This window comes from Talpa europaea (genome assembly GCF_964194135.1).
Source record: "Talpa europaea genome assembly, chromosome: X".
In the NCBI taxonomy this organism is placed as follows: domain Eukaryota; kingdom Metazoa; phylum Chordata; class Mammalia; order Eulipotyphla; family Talpidae; genus Talpa; species Talpa europaea.
The window spans coordinates 95636827-95660051 of NC_140081.1; the positions used below are offsets into that span (position 1 = coordinate 95636827).

At 64.6% G+C, this 23225-nt stretch overlaps 2 protein-coding genes across 6 annotated transcripts; both read left to right on the forward strand.

The window, feature by feature from the left end:
- Positions 1 to 7372: 7372 nt before the first annotated feature.
- Positions 7373 to 9378, forward strand: EMD (emerin; the record flags this gene model as incomplete). Of its 4 annotated transcripts, XM_084258687.1 has the most annotated exons (6): positions 7373 to 7454; positions 7611 to 7718; positions 7847 to 7924; positions 8108 to 8241; positions 8616 to 8662; positions 8740 to 9378. In XM_084258687.1, the coding sequence occupies 6 exons, from the start codon at positions 7373 to 7375 to the stop codon at positions 9062 to 9064; spliced, it is 774 nt and encodes a 257-aa protein (XP_084114813.1). The 4 variants fall into 4 exon arrangements, with proteins under 4 accessions (XP_084114813.1, XP_084114814.1, XP_084114815.1 ...); XM_084258688.1 differs by lacking the exon at positions 7847 to 7924; XM_084258689.1 differs by lacking the exon at positions 7611 to 7718.
- Positions 9379 to 19703: 10325 nt separating this feature from the next.
- RPL10 (ribosomal protein L10) lies at positions 19704 to 21966 on the forward strand. 2 transcript variants are annotated; one of them, XM_084258538.1, is made up of 6 exons: positions 19704 to 19737; positions 20503 to 20561; positions 20651 to 20758; positions 20919 to 21057; positions 21521 to 21683; positions 21758 to 21966. In XM_084258538.1, the coding sequence occupies exons 1-6, from the start codon at positions 19715 to 19717 to the stop codon at positions 21908 to 21910; spliced, it is 645 nt and encodes a 214-aa protein (XP_084114664.1). In that variant the 5' UTR covers positions 19704 to 19714; the 3' UTR covers positions 21911 to 21966. The 2 variants fall into 2 exon arrangements, with proteins under 2 accessions (XP_084114664.1, XP_084114665.1); XM_084258539.1 differs by lacking the exon at positions 21758 to 21966 and having other exon boundaries at positions 21532 to 21675.
- The last annotated feature ends 1259 nt before the right edge of the window (positions 21967 to 23225 follow it).

Below are 23225 nucleotides of genomic sequence, written 5' to 3' on the forward strand. Positions count from 1 at the left end.
TAATTAAAGTCGCAGGCACCTCAGCGCGCTCGGGGCGATGCAGACAGCGGAGGTTGGGCTGCGGAGAGAGCACGAGCCCTTTAAATGCGGGCCAGGGGCGGGGTTGAGGGCGGGCCGGGCCGGGGCGGAGCCTCGGGGTGGAGCTTCGGAGCCGCGCCCGCCCCGCCCCACCCGTTGGAATGCCCCTCTTACCCCGCAGCCCCTCGGTTCGGACCCGACCCGGAGCCGGAGAGAGGGTCGTCGGGGCCTGAAGGGGCGAGAACTCGCTCGGACCCACGGCCCTCGCGCCCGCGGGCAGGAAGCCACGCAGCGAGAGGCAGGGCGGCGGCTGGCGCTGGACCACTTAGCCTCAGCCGGCTCACCATACAAGGGACTTTCCTGCCCCAAGCCCATGCGGGGTGGGGGGTGGCATGGCTCGCCCTGCCGAGTCACGGAGGCTCCGCCCCGCCCCGCCGCCCCCGCCGTTCCCCGCCCCCGGCCTCCAGCACGTGGGGTTCCCTGGTCCCACCCCGGCCGGCAGGCCGGAGACGCCGAGCGGCTGACGGCTGGGGCCCCCTCCGGACAGCGAGCCCGTGGGCTCCCGGGGCTGGCGCCGCGGCCCGCGCTTGGCACGTCGTGGGCTCCCGGGGCTGGCGCCGCGGCCTGCGCTTGGCACGTCGGGGACGCCCCCGGCCCCCGCCCCACCCGGCACCGCCCTCGGCTGCGCACCTGCGCCCGCCCGACCCTCCTCCCTGCTCTCCGCCCCAGCCCGGGGAAGTGGGGGCACTGGGCCAGGAGGCCGCCCGCTGCCAGCGGCCTTGGAGGGGGCCGGGCGTGCCAGTGGGCCCCGGCGCAGGGCGTCCGTGATGCCGCAGACGGCGCCGTCCGCCCGCCGCACCGTGCCCTCCAGCTCGGGCACTGAGGAGAGGGGGTTTCCCCTCCTCCGGACGGGCCCCTGCGCCCGGTGTGACGGAGGCGGGGGCCAGGTGGGGGCTCCCGGGCCCGGGGGGGGGGCCCACTCAGGCGTTCCAATAGACCCGGGCTGGCTTCACTGGGGGGGGGCGCGGCAGAGTGGGACCGCGGGACTTGGGGGAGCCGAGGGGCTTGGCATCAAGCCAGGCGGCCAGGTTCTGCGCAGGAGCTGGACTGTGTCCACAGGGCACTGGGGAGCTATTGGCTCGGACCTAATGTTCTGGGCGGTGCTCTGGAGGCTGCGGAGCTACTGTAGGGACATGGAGACCAGCGGAAGCACGCGGCAAGGCTGACACCCCCTTCAGCCGGGAGAAGCCAGCCGACCTGACTTCATCCCCAGACAGGACTCTCCCCCAAGTGCCCGTAACCCCCCTTCAGGTTACCCCTTTATGTCTTTTGTCCAGAAGGCATTCTGTCCTTTCTGCTCAATTCTTAGCTTGAGCTGCAGACTAGTCAGCACTGATCATCTGCTGAGGCCAGTGGGACAGAAGACCCTGGTCAGCCAGCGTGACATGCCCAAATATGGTTGCCTCTGGTGTCGCCTGGCGTCCACGTTACCTGCAGTGGAGCCGGGGCCCAGCATGCATCTCCCCCACCCTCCAGCACGCTCATTTTGGGACTGCCAGTCCCCCCTCTGATCTTTCCTCACCAGTGGTGCTGGTAGGGAGTCCACAAGGCATTTTCCAGCCCAAGGCCCCCCAGGCACACTCCCTCTTTTGACCACTCTCAGACCCACTTGCACAAAACCGCACTAACGTGTTGGGAACTGGGGTGGGGTGGGAGGGAGAACTGTAAAGAGGGAACCGAGACTCACCCCTCCTTGCCAGGCCCCATTTGAGGCTGGCTGAAAGTGTCCCTTGGGTCCCCTTGCCCTGCTGGAAAGCAGCTTCCTCTGGTCAGAATTACATGGAAAATTGATTTTTTCCCCACCAGGCGCCACCCAGCGCGCACCTGTGTCCATTTCTTCATCTCCAGAGTAACTGAGAACTAGTCAACTCCAGCCCTCCAGAAGTTGGGTGTCCTAGCTTCCAGCCCTAGCCTTCCCATATTTGGGGAGACAAGGGCTAGGGGTGTAGAGGGTTCTTGTGCCTGGGGTGGGGGCTAGTCTCACCACCAGATGGCGCCCCATCCCGGAGACCCCAGAACCACTAGTCCCTAGAAGCCAAAATCCAGCTCTTTCATATTTTCCCTTATTTGGAGTACATTCCTGGATGTTCGAGACACCCCACCCCCACCCCACCCCCAGCCCTCAGACCCAGGCCAGGCTCTTCCATGCCGCTGCTCCACTTGGCGGAGAGAACCACAAGGGGGCACAGTGAGGGGAGATCTGGGCTGGCAAGGCCCAGGTGCAGCAGGTGCGAGCTCCTTTCCTGAGCTCCCACCCTGACCTACAGCCTGGAACACCTGCAGGCGGGCCTGGCAGCCGACTTAGCCGCTTTTCCTGAACCCAGGTGGCATGGGACTCTGGGGACGTTGCTGCCCACACCCGGCTGGCATGGACCATCCGCTCAGAGCCAACCTGTAACAGGACCCAGGGCCCTGCGGGCAATCTAGGCTAGTCTACGGGGGACTTCCCCCATCTGGCCACACCCCCTTTGGGTCCCGAAGGCGCCCAGCCCAGTAACTGAGGGCTGTGATAGCAAGGCGCCCACTACCACCCTCCCAGGAGCACACGGGCTGGGATGTGCCCTTTCAGGTGGCCACTCACCCTCGGGTGACTCGATGTCATGCCCTCGGGCCCTTCCATCCAAAACACAGCGAACCCTGGCACGTGTGCCCTGGCCCACGCCCTGCCAAACACCCAGACACACTCTCTCCGGGACCCCCGGGGACCGGCCCCCACCCTTCTGGGCATGGTGGACTCCCGGGCCAGCCAGGGAAGGCGCTCTGTTGCCCTCTCTCGGCGCTGGCCCTGCGGCTACGGGGCCTCCTAGGCTGCCGCCACGACCCCCGCCCGGGGAGCCGCCCACCACCGCGCGGTGCGGAGTCCAGCCTCACCTGCTGCCCTGCGGGCGGGTGTCCGGCGACCGCGGGGTGGCGCCTGGCTGGTGGGGCGGCCGCGCTCGCGCCCAAGGACTCCGCCGGGGCCGCTGCGCGCAGCGCGCCTGCAGGCGAATGGGCCGCCACCGCCGCCTTCTAGTGGCTGCACCCCCGCCCCACGCCCGCCCCGCGCCCGGCCCGGCCCGGCCCGACCCGGCGAGAAAGCCTTAATTGGTAAAATCGCCCAGGAGCCGGGGGCGGGGGTGCCGCAAGCTCCAGCGCCCGGGCCTCCTGGCAAACCGCCCCCCCGGGATGAGCTCACCGCCTGCGAGGGCCGCGGGGAGGGGCGGGGGGCTCCCTCAAGAGACCACTTCTGAGCCGAGGCAGAAAAGGCTCCCCTCCTCCAGGAACCAACCCCCCCCAGCCACCGCCCTGCAGGCGTGCTGCCCCAATTCCACACCCGTGGGTGGGGGCAGGTGTTCATGATGGCCCACCACCTGCTAGGCCACCGTGGGGCAGCTACCGAGCCCCATGGCTAACCAGTATCTCGGCTGCCACAGTGATGTGGCCCTGACACCTGGATGCCAGGTGGACTGGTGAAACATACTGGTGCGTCAGGAGCAAAAAGGAGGTGCAGTTCCAAGTCTGGGTGTGCAGTGGAGTGCAGCCAAAGAGCCAAGTGTCTGTGAAATGGGTGGGCACAGCCACACCCTGGCACTGCCAGGCACACCCTCTTCCTCTTCTATGTGCCCATTTCCTGGTAACTTCAGATTCAGCTCAAGTGTCACTTCCTCAGGGAGGCTGCATGAAATGATGTCGTTTGACATTCTGCCTGCCCACAGCCCCCAGTAAGTGACTTTTATACCCCCAGTCAGTGTCTGTGCGCACAGATGGACTCAAACAACTAAGCCAAGGGTCTCACAAAAGGAAATTTTCCCGAACCATCTGAAAGTCTTTGGTAGTTTCTATTTTATCTACTTCATTACAAAAGAGCAAGGGAAGCAGGAAGGAGGGTGGGAGGGCTTTGGGTCCCACCTGCCATCTACAGTTCCCGAACACAGGGAGCCAGAGGCCCTCCAGGCTTCCCTACGGCCTCCGCTGCCTTCTTGCCTGTGCCGCGGTCACCTTCTATGTTGACCCAAGTGGGCATCTCCGAGCGCGCCGCTCCAGCAGGGTCTCTCCCCTGGCGGAAGTGGCCCTCTGCCCACCACCACTGGATAACGAGCACATGAGCGCGGTCCCGCGAGGCAGCTGTGCTGGAGCTCATGGTCAAGGCTGTCGTTCGAGGCGGGAAATCCACCCGCTACAGGCATTGCAGCCAGAGCACAAGAGCTGGGTGAGCACCCAGAAGGCTGGGGGGGGGGGAATCTTGGAAGCCCCACTTCCATTTGAGTCCTCTACACTACTGCCTGCACCCCCTACCCTGAGCACATGCAGCTCTCAGTCCTGACTTCTTCCAGGTGTGGGAGAGGCAGCTGTCCCCTGGCGAAGGCCAGAACAGATGAGAGACCAGTTCTTATGTTGCGGGTTTCAGAAAATCACTGGAATCTGCCCCATTCCTGCTGCAAAGGCAGCTGGACCTGCCCTCTCGCACCAGCAGCAGTGAGACAGAGCCATGTGTGCCAGGGTGTGGACACAGGCGTTCTCTGAGAAGCACTGGGCAGCGACCACTCACTAGTTTGCATTTAGTGGACACCCTCCACACTCGTCCTCACGATAACCACCTGATGGCTTCTGCGACTTACTGAGCGATTCAAAGCGCCTGAACACCAGTTGCAACCTAAAGACTCTTTCACGTTACAAAAAACTTCTGTGTTGTTCTAAAGCACCCAGCAGATTCGGACCTCGAAAACACTGGCAGCGCAGCGAGCAACCACCTTGGATACGGCACTGAGACAAGCACTCAAGCTGACAAAGATCCTTCTTTATCACTTCCAACCTCGCCAGGATTGCAGCTGACACGCTACGCTGCTTCCCCCACCTGGAGGCGAAGCGTTTCCTGTTCTGACTGGGCTTGGGCAGCTTCTTGCCCCTCTGCCCCCGGCTGCAGCTCCAGAGAAATCCTCTTCTTTCACTCTGCCCACCCTTGTCAGGAAGACCCCTGGACCAGGCCCCAGACTTCTTTCATAGCCCCCGTGATGACTGCTGAGCCAGCCAAGGGGTTTGCTGAGGACTAGGTCCTGGCTTGGGGGGCCAGGCCACGAATAAATCGCTGCACTTGGAGCTGCGGGGCAGGCAAGTCTTCTCCTGCCCCAGCCCCTGCTTCCTCCTCTAGCTGACAGGGTGGTGCACAGCCCCGAGGGCCTAGTGCACCAGGGCTGGCCTAACTCCTGCTAGTCTGGAATGGACCTGTGTGGCCACGGGCTCCAGGGGCTCAGAGAGTGGGCACAGGGGACTGTCACAGTTTAGTCTCCTTGCGCCATCCATGGTGGGACTTCAGTGGGTTAACGGTGGGGGGACATAAAAGGCAGAGTGCCGAGGCAGGTGCTGGTGGGGGTGTTCCTTGGGGAGAAGGCAAACTAGATTCCTTGACCTCATAAGGAAACAGCTTGGATCTGCGCAGGGAGGGGTGGCATGGGGGAGGGCTGAGCCTCCGGGACAGGGGCCAGCAGTGCAAAAGGAGGCTTGGAGAGGTGCTGGGGACTCTGCTCTTGCCAAAACTCAAGATTCCATGAGGCTGCCTCTGAGTGGCCCAGAGCCCAAGCCGGCTCCTCCCTGCTGGAGGAGATAAGCAGCGAGCCAGGGCTCTCCCTCTGGGCTGCCATGCACGTGACTAGGAAGCCACATACCCCCTTTCCATAACTGGGGAGACAGAACAGGCCTGGCCTTTAAATCAGACCACAGCAAGTCTTCTGAGGGTCTTCGTGCAGCAACCAGCATAGCCCGTTCCTTCCCACTCCGTCTGCTGTCTGCTCTCCACCCTGAGAGAAGCCCGGCGAACTGCTGCGATGCCCCAGCTGTACCAGACAGCTTGTGTCTGACCAGAGCTGTCCTCTTCTCTCCCCTTTACCAGCTGCCACGTAGGAGACCAGAGACAGCACCCTATCTCCACATGTTCCCGTGCAGGGGCCTGCCCAGGCGGGGGCACCTCTGTTGGCCCTGGAGGTGGATTCCCTTAGAACACGACTGTGGCCTCCTTCCCATTCCACCGACAGCTCTTCACTGGCCAAGCCTCTCGCCAGTCCAACTCACATTCAGGCTCCTGCGCAGAACCTGGCCGCCTGGCTTGATGCCAAGCCCCTCGGCTCCCCCAAGTCCCGCGGTCCCACTCTGCCGCGCCCCCCCCCAGTGAAGCCAGCCCGGGTCTATTGGAACGCCTGAGTGGGCCCCCCCCCGGGCCCGGGAGCCCCCACCTGGCCCCCGCCTCCGTCACACCGGGCGCAGGGGCCCGTCCGGAGGAGGGGAAACCCCCTCTCCTCAGTGCCCGAGCTGGAGGGCACGGTGCGGCGGGCGGACGGCGCCGTCTGCGGCATCACGGACGCCCTGCGCCGGGGCCCACTGGCACGCCCGGCCCCCTCCAAGGCCGCTGGCAGCGGGCGGCCTCCTGGCCCAGTGCCCCCACTTCCCCGGGCTGGGGCGGAGAGCAGGGAGGAGGGTCGGGCGGGCGCAGGTGCGCAGCCGAGGGCGGTGCCGGGTGGGGCGGGGGCCGGGGGCGTCCCCGACGTGCCAAGCGCAGGCCGCGGCGCCAGCCCCGGGAGCCCACGGGCTCGCTGTCCGGAGGGGGCCCCAGCCGTCAGCCGCTCGGCGTCTCCGGCCTGCCGGCCGGGGTGGGACCGGGGAACCCCACGTGCTGGAGGCCGGGGGCGGGGAACGGCGGGGGCGGCGGGGCGGGGCGGAGCCTCCGTGACTCGGCAGGGCGAGCCATGCCCAGAGTGCCGACCCCACCCAGCTTGCGCGTCCAGGCCGGTTTCTGCCGGTTCCACTCTGCAGGTCCTGTCCCTCCTGTAGCCCGACCCCAGCCCGCCAGCGGGTGTCGTCTTCGCTCGTCGCTGGGTCCCGCGCGCCCGGGCCGGCCGCCGTGGGCGTGTGCTCCTCGGCGCACGGCCCGCCCCGCAGGGGACGTCTGGATTCACTGGCCCCGCCCCTTTTCCCGGCCCCGCGGCCCCGCGGCCCCGCCCGCTCCCACGGCCAGACCGGCCAGTGCCGCCTGGGCTCCCGCGCAAGCCCCGCCCCCCAGCGCCTCCAGCCAATCCCGGCGCTGGCGGCTCCGGGCCCGCCCCTCCCTGCTCGCTCCCACGGCGGGGCCGGTCTGCGCCGGCGGTGGCGGCTCGCCTGGCTCCGCCCCGGCTGCGTGCGCCGCCCGCGAGCCGCGGCCGTGACGCCAGCGTGACGCCCGCGCAGCCGCTCCCGAGGCGCTCGCGCTGCCCCCGCCGCCCTCCGAGGCCGCGTCGCTCGGCCCGCGTCGACAGGCCCGGGCCGCCCCCAGGCCCCGCCGCCCGCCATGGACGACTACGCGGTGCTGTCGGACGCCGAGCTGGCCGCCGTGCTGCGCCAGTACAACATCCCGCACGGGCCCGTCGTGGGTACGCGCCCCCCCCCCCGCGCCGCTCCGGCTCCGGGCCTTCCCGCGCGCGGCGCCCCCCCCCACGCGCCGCCCCCCCCCCCCGCGCGCCGCCCCCGGGCTCGGGGCTCCCGGGCTCGGGGCCGGCGCCTCTGACCACGCCCTCCCGCGTCCGCAGGCTCCACGCGCAAGCTCTACGAGAAGAAGATCTTCGAATACGAGACCCAGAGGCGGAGGCTGTCGCCGCCGAACTCATCCGCGACCTCTTTCTCCTACCGGTTTTCGGGTGAGGCCCCCGCCCCGGAGCCCCACCTGCACAGCCGGGATGGGTTAGGGCGGAGAGGGTGTGGCCCGGCCACTGGCGGGAGGGCCGCGGGAGAGGAGCCTGGGGGCAAACGGTTTTGCCCCCCACAGACTTCGATTCTGCCTCCGTGGATTCGGATATGTACGATCTGCCCAAGAAAGAGGACGCCTTGCTTTACCAGAGCAAGGGTAAGGCCGGGCCCGGGGGGTGGGGTGGGGGGAGGCACCCTGATACCTTCCACCTCCTCCGGGACTTCCGTGTGGGCCCTGAGGCCCCCATCCCACCCTCCCTGAGCGGCCCCCAAACGGGGTTCAGGCTAGGAGGGGGGGCACCCTCCTGCTGCCCCTTCACCACCGCTGCCCCCTCCCAAGGCTGTAACGATGACTACTACGAGGAGAGTTACCTGAGCACCAGCACCTACGGTGAGCCTGAGGCCACGGGCTCTTCCAAGGGCTTCCGGCAGCCCCCAGCTTCACTCTCCAGCGGGGACACCTTCCACCGCCAGGTGAGCGGGACCAGGCCTCTGGGGTGGGCCAGCCTGAGCCAGGGAAGTGGAGGGGGTACTTGTGTGGACAGTGCCTCCCGCGCCTGCTGGCCCGCTCGGCCCCCCCCCCCCCGAGAAACTGTCACTCGGGCACCAGGACAGGCCGGCATCTGGGCTCGGAATCTGGGTTCCTGCTGCTGAGAGTCCTTCAGCAGAAAGTGGGCCAGGAGGCAGGTCTGCCAGCCACGAGGGAGGGCTTGGCCGGCAGCTCTAGCTGGGAGCTGAGACAGGGCCTGGCCTTTGAGCTGTGAGCAGGACAGGCCAGGCAGGGACACGGACACTGGGGCTACAGCAAGTCCGTACCAGCCACCTACCTCACTCTGGGTCTTCCCTAGGTGCGTGACGACAGCCTTTTCTCTTCTGAAGAGGAGAGCAAGGATAGGTGAGTAGGGAGGGCTGGGGGCCAGGCTGATCTTTGCCCTGGCCTTCCTCACCCTTCTGCGCCCCGCTTTGCCACAGGGAACGCCGTGCTTATGGCCGGGACAGCGCCTACCAGAGCATTGCGCACTACCGCCCTGCGCCCAGCGTCTCCAGAAGCTCCCTGGGCCTGTCCTACTATCCTCCATCTTCCCCCTCTCCCGTGTCCTCATCTCCCCCCTCTTCGTGGCTTGCCCGACGAGCCATCCGCCCCGAAAAGCCAGCTCCGGGGGCTGATCTGGGGCAGGACCGCCAGGTCCCCCTCTGGGGCCAGCTGCTCCTGTTCCTGGTTTTTGCTGCCTTCCTGCTCTTTGTTTACTACTCCATGCAGGCTGAGGACGGCAACCCCTTCTGGACGGAGCCCTGAGGCCCTGGTTTCTGGCCCCGGCAGCTGCTCTCAGAGTCCCGGCTGACTGCCTTCGCAGTGTTTGCTGGGGGTGGGGTGGGGGCTTTGTGTGTATTCTAGCTTGGGGGTGCTGGGCCTGGCCCATGCTCGCTCCCTTGACTTGTTCTTCCTTGTTCTGCCAGGGAGGCAGCAGGCCCAGACCCTCTGGCTTGGTGTACCCGGAGGGCTGTCCTCTGGAGCCTCCTGACCATGTTGGCCTCTGACCCTTAGGGCCAGGAGAGCAAGACCCTTCTGGAGAGAATGCAAGGGCAGTGGCTCTGCATGCCTCCTGTTCCTTGTCACCTCTTCGGGGGCTAGCCAAAGGCCACCCTGACTTTGTTTTCGTGGATACACAATAAAAAACCATTTATTTTTATGTGCTGCTCTTCCCTGTGTGGGGCGGGTCTCTGGCTCCACCCTCCTCCCCACTCCCTGCCCCAGCTATACGCTCTGCCTTTTTGCTGTGGTCTGGGGCGGGGCCCTCATGCTGCCCATGGGTACCTTGGGGCTTTGCTTCCGGGGCTCATTCTGACTCATTCCCAGAGAAAGCTCTTAGGACTACTTAGGACAAAAACTAGGGCCCCTCGGAGATGCAGGCCAGGCTGCAGCCTGTAAGAGCTGAGCTCAGGGCAGGGGCCAGAAAGGACCTGGGGCCTCTGGGGGGCCATTTCTTGGCTTTCCAGGAGCCCCGTCCAGCACTGCAGGGGACTCGCCCATCTCCTGGCTAAGGCGGCTTGGCGTGTCTCACGTGCAGGCTTCTGCCCTGGGGGTTTTCCGAACTTCAACATTTAGATTCCGAAAAGCCAATGCTAAGGCACGCTGGGGCGGAAGGGCCCCGGAAATCATGCACCTGGCTCGCTGGGGTCAGCAGTGGGGGAGCACAGGGCGGGGGCCGGCACCATCAAGCAGGTAGGAAGCAGAGGGTCACCAGGGCTCCCCAGCAGGCACTGACCTCAGTCCCTCTGCCTGCCTGTGACCAACTCCTCTCACTTGGCACAGTGCCCATGTACCCATATGGTACCTGCACATGCACCCCTGGGCTCTCAAGGCTTGGGGGGCTCTTAGCCCCCAGGCAAGTTCTATCAGGGCTGGGGCTGCACTCACTCCATCCTGCTCCTGGCCATTTCTTCTGGCTCTGTCCTAGGCTCCCCACATTACTGTGTGTGTGGCCCTACAGCAAGGGACTGCGTAAGCGGGGGGAAACCGAAAGCTTCTCGGGGAAATGGCCACTCGGCCGAGGCCTGGAGAGGAGGCTAGGTGAGCTGGGCAACCCCACTCGGCGGTATGTGGCTGAGGGGAAAGAAAGGGCAGAGCAGTTGCTATCCTTGGACAACCGTCTTTCATTCATTCACTCCACAAGGGCACCGCTTCATTCTCAGGACTCTCCAGGCTCCTGCCCCAGAGTGGCAAGATGAGCCTCCTAGAAGTCCCAGTGGGCTGGGGCCCACCGAAAACTCCCCTTTAGGTTTGGCCCAACAGCCCACAATGCTGCTGGGGCTGCTTCCCAACCCCAAAGGCTTCTGACATCTATAAGGGCACCTTAGGGCTCTAGGTCCCCCAATCTGAAGTCTTGCATGGCTGCAAGGGTCCCGAGGGCTTGGTGGGACCCTAAAGGGCCAAAGCCTTCGGTCTCCAACTAAACGCTCACCAAAAAGCTCCTGAAGGCTCTGAGGTTACCGCCTAGAGGGCTCCAGGCTCCCACTCCCGGGGGCCACCCCCTGGCACTTCCTCCCAAGGCCGAAGCAGGTATGAGGGGCACAGGAGGAGGCAGAGATGCCCAGGTGCAGACAAGGCAAGTGACTTAAGCAGGGAACTGCCAGGTGAGGTGGAGCCCCAGGCAGGAGTGAGGGAAGCACACCCGGAGCCCCGGGAGGCCCTGGGGACAGCAGGGAGGGGATGTGCGGGGAGGAGCCCAAGGTTATTCCTCATGAGCCCCTTGACCAAGGCTCCCCCACCAGTCTGAGGGAAGCACCTCAGCACTGGGCAGGTCTGGGGGAGCGATGCCTTGACCTCCTGCTGTGCAAGGCCAGCTCCCTTTAGGACACCACCAGACCAGGTGGGCCCAAGCGCCCGCCATGTGGCAGGCTGAGGGGTGCACAGCCTATGCTCCTCAAGATGAACCAGCCACTGCTTGCACCTCGGGCCAAGACATTGGAGTGGCCGTGGCTCCGCGCGGGACTGTCCTGGCCGGGGCTCCCGGTTGGTGGCCAGGCACTGAGAGGCACCCGAGCGCGGCCACGCCCCCGCACGGCTCCCCACGGCCGTGCCCACACTGGCCAGGAGGGACCAGGCACGCCCCCCAGGCTCCCAGAAGCAGCACAGCTGGGAACGAGGCAGGAGAAGGCAGAGCCAGGTCCGCAGACGTCCAGCGCCTAGAAGAACAGAGGTTCCCCTGAGAGGCCACCCTCGCCCCTGGGCCCCTGCCGACCGGCACCAACCGGCCCCAGGGCTCTGCACCCATGGGGCACACCCCTGCCCCCGCCCCCGGCGGGGGCTCCTGCCAAGAGGAGACAGTCCTGCGTCCATCCCCCCCAAAGCCCCTGCGGGCAAGGCTCCCGGGGAAGAAGTGCCCCAGAGCAGAGCCGGCTACGCAGGGATGCCCGTCCCCGCGGACGCCACCTCCCGTGCCCACGTGCAGGGCGGCGCAGGCAGAGGAGGCCCAGGTGGGGGACACAGGCCCCGGGCAGAGGGCACAGGACAGACCTGGCGCGAGCCCGAGGCCCACCCAGGCAGGGGCGGGAGGGAGCCAGACTGGGCACCGTCCGGCAAGGGGCCCCAGGCAAGGACAGGCAGATGGCACCAGGGAGAGGGGCACCAGGGAGAGGGGCACCAGGGAGAGGAGCACCGGCTCCACCCAGCTGCTGGGAGGAGAGCAGGAGGCACAAGGCCCGGCTCACACCCGCCCGGGGGCCCTGTGCCCAGAACCGGGCAGGGTGCTGGGCCAGGGTGGCAGCAGCAGAGCTGACTGGGGGACACGCCCCCCCAGGCCGGGCCCTCTCACCTAGGAGTCTGCAGAGGGGACAGCAGGTGCTCCCGTTGGGGGAGCAGCCCCCGGACACACTGGTCCCCTCTGGTCTGAGGCCACCCGGGGCGGGGAGGGGAGGGACAGCGGCGCCCACCCCACGGCCACCCTTCCGGGCCCACCTTTCCCAGGCCCCTGCAGGGGGGCACGAGGCTGGGGAGCCGTGCTTCTCAGAGTGGGGTTCCCAGGCCAACAAGCCGCAGTGCGCCCCCCCCCCCCAAGCCTGGGCCAGCGCGGGAGCCCGGCGAGATGGCCAAGTCTGAGCCCCGCCTCAGATCTGCAAGATAGGAGACTGGGGGCCTCCCCGGTGGCGCAGCGGTTGAGCGCTGGGTTGCGAAGCTGCGCGCGGCCTCCGCGGCGCCGGTTCGATCCCCGGCTGCTCCCCGGCCACCGGAGGAGGGTCCCGCATGGCGCGCAGGCCTCTCCTGCCGCCCGCTGCTCCCCTCAGCAGTGTCCCTCGGTCCTTCTGCCTGCTCTGCTCCCCGCTCTGGCTCCGGTGAATCCTCTCACCCTCCCGCGCTTCTGGCTGCACCCAGTGCCTGTGTAAAGAAACAAATCTTTAAAAAAAAAAAAAAAGATAGGCGACTGGGCTAGGGCCCAGCACCCCGCGTCTCAACAAGCTCGCAGGTGCGGTCATGCACCCCCAGCGTGAGAACCTCGGGGAGGCAGGCTTCCCGCTCGCCCCACTTCTAGGGAAGCCCAGGGCTCCCTCTGCGCGGCTCCCCACGACCCCCCCAAAAAAGGGCCTGGGACAAGCGGGGGCGGGGGCACGACACCCCACGCCCGTCCAGGGAGGCGGAGACGGCACCTTCCCGTGGCCCCGCCTCCAGAAGCGCCGACCGCCCCTCGTGGCCACGCGCTCCCGGGCGCCGCCCCCGCCCCGGGCCCACCTCCCGGGGCGCCCCACTCCGCCGAGTGGCCCGCGCGTGGCGTTCGCGCGGGAGCGTGGGCACCTGCGCGCCGGGCGGGCGAGCGTGCGCGGACAGAGCGGGCGCGGCGAAGCTTCCCGAGGGGCCGCCAGGCGCCTCTGCCTTCGGTGGGGTCGCCACCCCGCGCCCCAGGACCCGGGGACCCCAATACACTGTCCCTGGCGGTTAGAGGGCCGGCCGCCTCAGGCACGGTGGGAGGAGCGCCGCGGTCGCCGGCCCCGGACAGCTGCCGGTCTCCTGAGGCGTCCGCGTCCGGGACGGCGACCCTGGGCTCGGGGTGGGGGTGGGGGTGGGGGCGGGGGTGCTGGCCCCGCGGGGTCCCAGGGCGGGGGGCGGGCCCGGGTTCGCCCACCCCTGGCCTCCCTGGTTGACGCGTTCTCTCGCCGCGCCCACCGGAAGTCCGCCCCGCCTCCTGGGCCCGCCCCTTCCGGCTGGCGCGGCCTATGACCAAGCTGGGCCTCGCCGACACCCGGTGTCCTTCAGCGCCGCCCCTCGGAGGCCCGGCCCCTCTGACCTGACGGGCACGTCTCCCTCCAATCGGGGCCGTTCATCCGCATCGAGCCCCTGGCGGCCCCGCCCCCAGCGCGCTCCGCCCGGGTGGCCCGCACCCCCGGGCCTGGAACCGCTACGTGCGAGGGCCTGGGCGCGAGTGTTTCCGCACGTGCTAGCGGACGGCCTTGGGGAGCAGCTTAGGGCTGACCTCCGCCCCCCTCCCGCCCCGCACAAAGCCCGAGGACGCCTCCTCCTCGCAGCCCGCGGGCATCCCCCGTCGTTCCCGCGCTTGCGGGTCTGGGGCCGTTTTGTTCCAAACGGCAGTTTTCAGCTGGGCACTGGGCACCAGCGGCCCTTGGAGTCCTCGCCGCCAGCCACCCCCTGTGCCTCTGCAGGAGCTCGGCGGACGCGAGGCCGTCGGCTCCTGCTCTGGACGTGGCAGCTGCGCCCCTCGGGCCGGCGTCTGTCTCTCTCTCTTTTTTTTTTTAAGATTTAGTTATTTATACAAACACTGGGGACAGTCAGAAGCGCGGGAGGGTGAGAGTGAGACACAGGGCAAGCGAGGAATTAGGCAGTTTTAGGGACACTGCAGGAGGAGACCTTGGAGAACTGAGGAAGGCTTCAGAGAGAAGGGCAGCAAGAGGAGTGTAACCCATTCCACTAGGAAAAACAAACATCCCAGGACCAAGGACAACATTGTTAACGCTGGTCCTGGTTTCCTTCGGGTGGTAAAGGGAGGCGGAGATTGGAGAAATGGAGAGTGGTTTCATTTATGGACCACTTAGAAGGGCAGCTGTTTAGCTTCAATGCAGGGAGGCCCATCCAGAGGACTGGGCCATAAAGATAAAGATGCAACAAATGGGGAAAGACAGACCTGCTAGATAAGGAATGTGAAGATCCCCCGCTCAGGAGCAGATGAAGTGAGACAGCCGAGAACTCACCCATCACAAAGAGACGGGGGGAGCTGTAGAATAATTAGGGGGAAAAGACTATGTCCCCTGAGACACGACTCCACTTTGGCTTCCTTGCCCCTCCCAGGCCTGGTTCCCTGGCCTGGGAGTCCCACTTTATTTCTGCTCTTTTTCTCCTCAATAAACTTTTTCTTTCTCTAAACAAACCTGCCTCTTCTCGCTTGCTGGCCTGAGCGTCTGCGAAGTTCCTGCTGCGGCTTCGTGAGACACCCACCCGTGGGGGTCTCGTGGCTGGGGCTCAGCGCTGCCCTGCAGCCTGGGATCCGTTCCTGGCTGGGAGACTAAGCCTGACAATTCCGGTATCAAGAGGATTCACCAGAGCCAGAGCGGGGAGCAGAGCAGGCAGACTGACGAAACACACTGCTGAGGGGAGCAGCGGGCGGCAGGAGAGGTCTGCCGCACCATGTGAGACCCTCGCTGCCTGGTCGGCCGGGGATCGAACCGGCGCTGCAGAGGCTGCGGGCAGCTTCAGCAGCCCAGCGCTCAACCGCTGCTGCGCCACCAGGGGAGGCCCTGTCTCTCCCTTTTAAAGACTTATTCTATTTATTTATGCGTACAAGAGCTGGGGTGCAGGCCAGAGGTGCGGGGAGGGGGGGTGAGAGCACTCACCAGAGACAGAGTGGGGAGCAGAACAGGCGGATCCACTGCTGAGGGGAGCAGCGGGGAGACAGGCGAGGCCTGCCTGCTGCGCCCTGTGGGTCAGCGCCCTGGCCGGGGACCGCACTCAGGCTGCAGTGGCTGGCGATAGCTTGATGGCGCTGAGGCTCACCCCTGAGACCCCAGGGAGGCCCGGTCGCCTGTCACTTGTCGTGGAAAGGCAGCGGGGCTTGCTGGTGGGTGCTGGTGTCCGAGAGGTTTTCCGCGGGCCGGAGGTGCCCGCCCGCCCGCCCATGGCTCCCGGCAGGTGGAGGAGACTCCTGGGGGCCGGGGACTCGGGGGCCCAAGCCTCCTGGGCCCGGCAGAGCCCGGAAGTCAAGCCCGATCCAACCCGGGGGCGGTGGTGCCAGCCGTGGGGCCCAAGCGGAGGCTGGGCGCGAGACTGAGAGCGGCAAGGCACGGAGGCGAGGTGACAGGAGCCCGGGCTGACTTTGGAAAGAGCAAACACTTCCGAAGTGGAGGAGCACGGCCTGGAAGCAGAAGCCTCAGGGGTGGCTTAACCCTCAAGCAGATGCCGCTGGACAAAGAGTCAGTGACCTGGAAGGCGCCACTGGCCACCATCCCCACCCACGCGGAGACCTGGGTTCTGGCCATCGGGGCCACCGGCCCGGCTCCTACCAAGCCGCCCATGACCCCGACCTCTTGCTTTCTTTCTGCCCCTGCCCCTCCGTCTCGGAGCGGCCGCTGCTTGTTCCGGCGCTACCTGTGCACTTGGGTGTCCCTTTCTGCACCTCCCGCCCTGCCACGCCTGACTGAGCAGCCCCCCATTTCCTGCCCTCTGTGCAGGAGCTGTGTGTGTATCCTGCCTCCGGCCCGACTGCTAGAGAACTGGCACCGGGCGTGGCCCCAGATGGGGGCTCTGGGCATGGGTCTGCCAGGCCCTGGGCCGCAGGGCCGGCCACAGCTCCTCGCCTGCGGGAAGTGGGGTGTCCTGCGGGGGCCTGCCAGCGGCCAGCTTCCCCCCCGTGGTTTAGTGGGCTGAAGGGCCCAGTGGCGCAAGTGCCTGGGTCGCTGGCGCTGCTGCTGCTGCTGCTGCTGCCCTGAGGGCTGGCAGCACCGAGGCATGGATGACTGTCAGGGCACCGAGGGGCCCGGGGACGAAAGACATAGCCAGCGTCCTTCCCTCTCAGCTGCAGCCACAGCTGTGCGGCCCGAGCCCCCCTCCCCCCCAGGGCAGCCCCCAGCTGCTGTCTCCGCCTGCAGCCCCCGGGCCGACCGTGCCGGGGGGTCAGGCGCCGCGCCCGCCTGGGGCTGCCCGGATCCCAGAGCCGGCTGCGCCCCAGGCGCCCGTGTTTCTCCTTTTCGCGGGAGGGCGGGGCCGTGGGCGCACAGTGGGACCCTGAGACCTGGAAACGGGCCAGCTTTCCGGCGGGGCTCCGCGGAAGCGGACAGCCTCAGGCCCCCAGCGCCTCTGAGCCTCCCCTGCTGCGCCGGCGGCCTGCCCTTCTGCGTCTGGGGGACTGGCGTTCGCCGGCTGGAGGACTGTCACTGCGTCACCGGGGCGGGGGGGCCGTCCGCTGCCCTCGAGACCCTGCACAGCACCCACCCTGTCGGCAGGAAACCCGTAACCAGGCCCCGATGCGGCTGCTCCCGGGGACAGACAGCATCTGACAGAAGGGACCAGCTCATGCCAGCAAGTCTCCCAGACGTAGCTACTGGCTGAACTGTCTGAACGTTTGTGCGACTTCTCGGGGTGCTAGGTTAAGGAGGTCAGCGTGCCGGTCCACGGGGCTGGGTCCCGTGCCTGGGGTCCACTTAACAGAGGCTCCAATTGAATGCGGGTGGCAGGAAACTTAACACCTCACATGGATGGCCGCCAGTGCTGACCAGGTTTTAATGCCAGAGCTGCCCTCTCCGCAGACGGAGGGCTTGAGCCGGGGCCAGAGGTTGGAGAGTCCGCACATCTGGGCCTGCACACCCGTCCCCTGTGTGTTGCGCGGGCGACCCAGAAGCAGCTCTCTACACGCGCATTCAAGTGGGAGCGCGTCCTCGAACAGCTCTGGCTGCTGTCCCTCTGCCTTCTGTGACTCGGCGATGACATCCCTGACGTGGACTTTCCGAGTCCGGCGGGGAAGCCCGCTAGAGTCGAGGTCGAGCAGCAGCTGCGTCCTGCCCGCGCCGCCGAGGCCGCGATGGCTGCCATAAAGCACGCCGGGGCGTGGCGGTGGGGGTGGGGTGTGTGCAGGCATCCAAGTGTCTTGACAGATCGTTGGCGTGGGTGACCGGTCAGGGTTTCTGCTTCCCGCGTCCGCGTCCAACCCCGCATGCTCCAGGCCCTGGGGCCCAGGCAGCCCTGGTTCAAGTTGCCCTACTCGTCCGCCTGCCTCGTCCTGTTTCTAGCCCCGCAGCCCTTGATGGAGCGCGGCCTGGAAGGCTGGGGCCCCCGGGAAGGCTTCTGCACCTTTTCTTCCCTCGCACGCCGCACAGCTGCCCAAGCCTTCCCAAGGGGTGCTGCCGCTATTGGCTCAGGTGACGCTATTGGCTCAGGTGACGTGTGGTCAGGGCGGCTAACAGCTGCTCAGCAGGATGCCTGCCCGGGTGGGACACACTAGTCAAAAATCCCTGGGAAGGGGCCTCCCCTGGTGGCTCAATGGTTCAGCGCTAGACTGCGGGGCTGCCCGCACCCCCTGCAGCGCCGGTTCGATCCCCGGCCGCCCGTGAGGGGCCCACATGGCGCGCAGACCTCTCCTGCCGCCCGCTGCTCCCCTCAGCAGTGTGCTTCGGTCCTTCTGCCTGCTCTGCTCCCCGCTCTGGCTCTGGTGAATTCTCTCACCCTCCCGCGCTTCTGACTGTACCCAGTGCATGTATAAACAAAAAACAAGCAAACAAACATAATAAATAAATAAATAAAACATGCCTCTATTAAAAAAAAAAAAATTATCCCTGGGAAGGGCCTCCCTGGCGGTGTAAGGAGTTAAGTGTGAGTGCTATCTTTTTTTTTAAACTTTTTTTTTTATTTTTTATTTATTTATGCAAGCACTGGGTACAGTCAGAAGCGCGGGAGGGTGAGAGAATTTACCAGAGCCAGAGCGGGGAGCAGAGCAGACAGGAGGACTGAGGTACACTGCTGAGGGGAGCAGCGGGCAGCAGGAGAGGTCTGCGCGCCATGTGGGACCTTCCTCTGGTGGCCGGGGAGCAGCCGGGGATCGAACCGGCGCTGCAGAGGCTGCGGGCAGCTTCGCAACCCAGCGCTCAACCGCTGCGCCACTGGGGAGGCCCGTGAGTGCTATCTTAACGCCATCTACGGGCAGCCACGGCCGTGGGGCACGAGTTTGATCCCCGGCCAGGGAGCTACCCACAGGGCGCAGCAGACCTCTCCTGTCTCCCCGCTGCTCCCCTGGGCTGTCTCTCTCAGTGGACCTGCCTGCTCTGCTCCCCACTGTCTCTGGTGACGCCTGTCACTCCCCCACCTTGCTCTGTACTCCAGTTCTAAATAAATCTTTAAAAAAAAAAAAAACCCACCCAGGGAGCTTTTTTACCTTCCTGCTGTCCTCCTTCAGTGTGTGGGAGACCCTCTGACCGAGTTTGAAACCTGATGACTTCAGCTTTAACTCTGCCCCTGTCGCTGAAGGCATCTTGCGAGTGTATGGGAGGGCAGGTCCGAGCTAGGGAACCATCTCTCAGAGGGCAGGCCTGGGGCGTGGCCAGAGATGAGCGACAGTGCCCTGTCATCCAGGCGGGGTCAGCGTTCAGCTTTTTCCTCCCTCCTAGTTGTCCCAGTGAGCTGACATCAGCTCTTTCCTCTGCCGGGTCAGGGTGGGCGGGGTGGCCCCAACGGGGTCTCCCGAGCCTTAGATCTCAGGGGAGGATTCTCCCGGTTCTTTCTCTGGCTGGTCGTGCCGACCGGCCGGGGTGGGCACAGGCCCCGCTCCGGATCTGTGAGACGGGGAGATGGCGCTCAGCTCGCTGCGACGGCGGCCCCGCACTCCAGTTCCGGCCAGGAGCCGGGGGTCTTGGGGGCGGCCCCCCCGCTCAGGCTTCCTGCCGACAAAGGGACGTGGGCCGTGAAGCTCCAGCGCGGCACCGGCCCCCTGGGTTCTGGTGCCCTAGAACACCAACCCGGGGACACGCACGACCCCGCCCCCCACCCGTGAGCGCTTCTGGGAGGCATTTTCATTCGTCCCAGCCCCGGCACGCACGTCTGGCACAGTTTAGGGGAAGCGAGGGCGAGCGCTCTCGCCCAAGATGGCCCTGGGGGGCGGGCGCCTAGAGCCTAGGTGGCCAGGCCTCATTCGCTAGCCGGCCGCCGCCCTGCTCTGCGCATGCTCCATGCCACGCCCTGACGTCGGCGCAGAGCGCTAGTGCGTCTATGGTAGCGAGGTGTGATAGAGCGTCCACCCGCCCTCCCTGAGACTCTATGGTTTCTAGGGCGTGAAGATAGTCGGCGTATATAAGGCATGCGCGGGCGTGGGATCGCCTCTTTGCCTTCGGTGCGGTGAGTATCGCTGTCTCGGGCTTTGTGCGCGCGCCGTTTGTCGTTTCTCTCCCTTCGTTGGAGGCCTGGCCTCGTTTTCTGTTCTGACTTTACTTTCTCGCAGCCCCCCAAGATCCTGGTGTCGCGATGGGCCGCCGCCCCGCCCGGTGGTAAGTCCCAAATCCATGCAGTTCACCTGGGAAAAGGGAGGGAAGCGCGTTTGGCCGCTTCGAGAAGTCGGGTGGGGCCTCGCAGGCCGCATTGTCCCGTTCTGGGGACTGTACGTCCCCCCCGCTCCCCTCCGCGCCGTTTTACATCTCCCCATGCAGTGTGCGCTCCCTTTTACAACTTGGTGCCGCTGCGCGGTGCTTCCCCCGTCCGCCTTTTGTTCGGGTGGCGGATTGGCCCCGGGCCGCCTGTGTTGTGCCAGCGTCGAGCTGGGAGCGCGCCCGCGTTGCATTGGGTCCTCTGTGCTGGGAATTCGCGACCTTTCGGGCTTGATTCCCTCCCCGGCCTTTGTGTGCCATCTTCTTATTTCCCGGCGACGTGTGCTGCAGTCCCATAAAAGTGTCGCCAGAGCCTCGCGTGACCCGCAGGGGGCGCCGGCAGCCCTTCACGTGGCTGGGAGGCCGATTGCAGGGCACATGGCCACAAGTCCAGCCAGTGGCCTGAACTAGGCTGTCCAAAGTGTTGACCTTGGAGGAGTTTGAAGCCCAACGAGGGAACAGGAGAAGGTTCTTCTACTTTTTAAATTGTCTTTCTGACCACGTGTTGCTTTCAAGCTGATTTCCAGGGGTGGAGACCTCCAAGATAGACCACTGATAATCATTTCTCATCCCTCCTTTGGTCTTTCCTTAAGGGGCCACTCAAAGTGTCTCGTTTAGTTGACTTGTGACTCCCCCCACCTTCTAACCTGGGTTTTCTCCCTCCTGCAGTTACCGGTATTGTAAGAACAAGCCTTACCCAAAGTCTCGTTTCTGCCGCGGGGTCCCTGGTAAGTAGTGCATGAGCTCCCAAGCTGCTTTGGCTGTGCTGGCCTGTGCGTGCAGCACTCCAGGTACACTTAACCTGAGCCTTTTTCAGATGCCAAGATTCGCATCTTTGACTTGGGGCGGAAGAAGGCAAAAGTGGATGAGTTCCCACTCTGTGGCCACATGGTATCAGATGAATATGAGCAGCTCTCCTCCGAAGGTGAGGGTGTACTGCTTGTTTCTCTCACTTCATCCCTTCTATGTGCTCCCCAGCCATAGCCACGCTGTACACAGCTCAGTGGCTAGAAGTCCCCTGAGAGCTGTGGGGGGCTCTGGGGTCCCGTGTTACCTCCTCTCACTCTGCCGTTTCTCCCTCTTAGCCCTGGAGGCTGCCCGTATTTGTGCCAACAAGTACATGGTGAAAAGTTGTGGCAAAGATGGCTTCCACATCCGAGTGCGGCTCCACCCCTTCCATGTCATCCGCATCAACAAGATGCTGTCCTGTGCTGGGGCTGATAGGTAAGGTGGCTGTGCACGTGAACCCCCACAGCAGAACCAGGCCACAGGCTGGTGAGTGGGTTGTGGTGACTGACACCCACTGTGCACATCAGCAGTGGGAATGCAAGCAGAGGCCTATTGGCCCTCAGACTGCTAGGGGGCTGCTTGCAAGGGAGCCATTCCTGCTTTGACCCATGTGATGGCCATCTGGCAGCAAGCACATAACTGTTGCCTCACAGGTGCCCTTTGAGATGACCCCGTGGCACCTTGCTAGGGTGCTGCCATCTCTATCTGAGGTTTGTTTCCTGCAGCCAATTAAGCCGACCGTGCTTCTCCCATGGGGCCCGGTGTGCAGTGGCTGCAAACAGCAGCCTCCTGGGTAGTGTATGCAGCCTGTTGATCATATAGGTTGCTCTAAGGGACCTTGGAGACAGCCCTTTTTAGAGGTCCTTTATGTCTGACCTTATGCTGTCCCCAATGTTAGGCTCCAGACAGGTATGCGGGGTGCCTTTGGGAAGCCTCAGGGCACCGTGGCCAGGGTCCACATTGGCCAAGTCATCATGTCCATCCGCACCAAGCTGCAGAACAAGGAGCATGTCATCGAGGCTCTGCGTAGGGCCAAGTTCAAGTTCCCTGGCCGCCAGAAAGTAAGTCATCTGTGACCTGTCCTACCCTTCTTAAGCACAGTTCCCTGGCCCTCTGACTTTGTCTCTTTCTTTAGATCCATATTTCCAAGAAGTGGGGCTTTACCAAGTTTAATGCAGATGAGTTTGAAGACATGGTAGCTGAAAAACGGCTCATCCCAGATGGCTGTGGTGTCAAATACATCCCAAATCGAGGCCCCCTGGACAAGTGGCGGGCCCTGCACTCATGAGAGCAGAAGAGTTGCCCTCTTGTTAGTGACACAAATAAAAACCGCATTCTTAACCACCTTTGTCTTTGCATCTGCGTTTGTTGGGCAGCGAGTGGGGGGGTCATTTTTCTTAAGAGGCCGGCAGCACCAATGAGGGAAGAGAACCCAGAAGGGGCTAGGAGCAACTCCCACTGTCTGTTGGGACACACCCTTCTGGGTGAGTAAGGGGTCCTGCCCAGGGGGTTAGCTGCAAAGTGCCACCTTTGGCCTGGGCATCCAAGTGTGCCAACAGTTCAGTGCTCTGGTTTTCCAAGGGCTACTTGGCTGCGGGAGCTATGATAGGGCACTGAAGGAGGTAACAAATACACCCCGGTTCCAGAGCCAGCTAGCCAGGTGGTAAGAATCGGAGACCCTGCTATGCTGCCTGGTAGCCTTCAACTATAGCCTTTTTTTTTTTTTTTTTTAAAGATTTACTATTTATTTATACAAGCACTGGGTACAGTCAGAAGCGCAGGAGGGTGAGAGAGTTCACCAGAGCCAGAGCGGGGAGCAGAACAGGCAGACTGATGAAGTACACTGCTGAGGGGAGCAGCGGGCATGGCAGGAGAGATCGGCGTGCCATGTGGGACCCTCACCAGCAGCCAGGGATGGAACCGGTGCTGCAGAGGCTGTGGGCAGCTTCACAGCCCAGCGCTCAACAGCTGCACCACCAGGGGAGGCCCCAACTATAGCCATTTTTGAAGCTTAAAAGTAGCTTTGTTTTTGTCTTGGACAGATAGCTCTAGGGCATGAATGCACCTTTAGGGCCCTGGTCCCCCACCAGCTATCACTGAATTCTGTGGAAAGTGGAGTTGGGCGGCAGTGGCTCTGCAGCCAGGGCCCTGCCCATAACAGCCGACTCACAGGCTGCAGAGCACCTGTGCCCTTGCTGGCCAGCCTCCTGGCGCATGCCAGCCAGGTAGAGCTGAGGCCACTGGGTGATGGGCCACGGAGTAGTGGTTGTGAACTTGGACTTTGAGGCAGGCACCAGGGCTCTCGGCAGCTGTTTACATTCACCTGGATACAGCGAGCTTCAGTGCTTGCCCTAGTATGATGTGTGTCTTCAGTGGAGGCCTCTGACTCCTGTGTGCCATCAGGCCGGCCTCTGGGCATTCTGCACACACAACATCCTTCCAGTCCAAGTTTTGGTTGTGTGTATGCAAGTAGCTTTATTGTTCATAGAATAAAAACAATCCGCTGTGATTCCTTTTTCTGAGCCCTGCATTTCAGCCAAGATCACCTGCCACCTCTCCCCCCCCCCACCCCCGCGTCCCTCAACCCAGGGGCCTGCCATGAC

Coding starts and splice junctions, on each gene's coding strand:
- RPL10 (XM_084258538.1), top strand. CDS start 19,715: ATGGGCCGCCGCCCCGCCCGGTG. Junction 20,562..20,650: donor TTTCTGCCGCGGGGTCCCTG/GTAAGTAGTGCA, acceptor AGCCTTTTTCAG/ATGCCAAGATTCGCATCTTT. Junction 20,759..20,918: donor TGAGCAGCTCTCCTCCGAAG/GTGAGGGTGTAC, acceptor TCTCCCTCTTAG/CCCTGGAGGCTGCCCGTATT.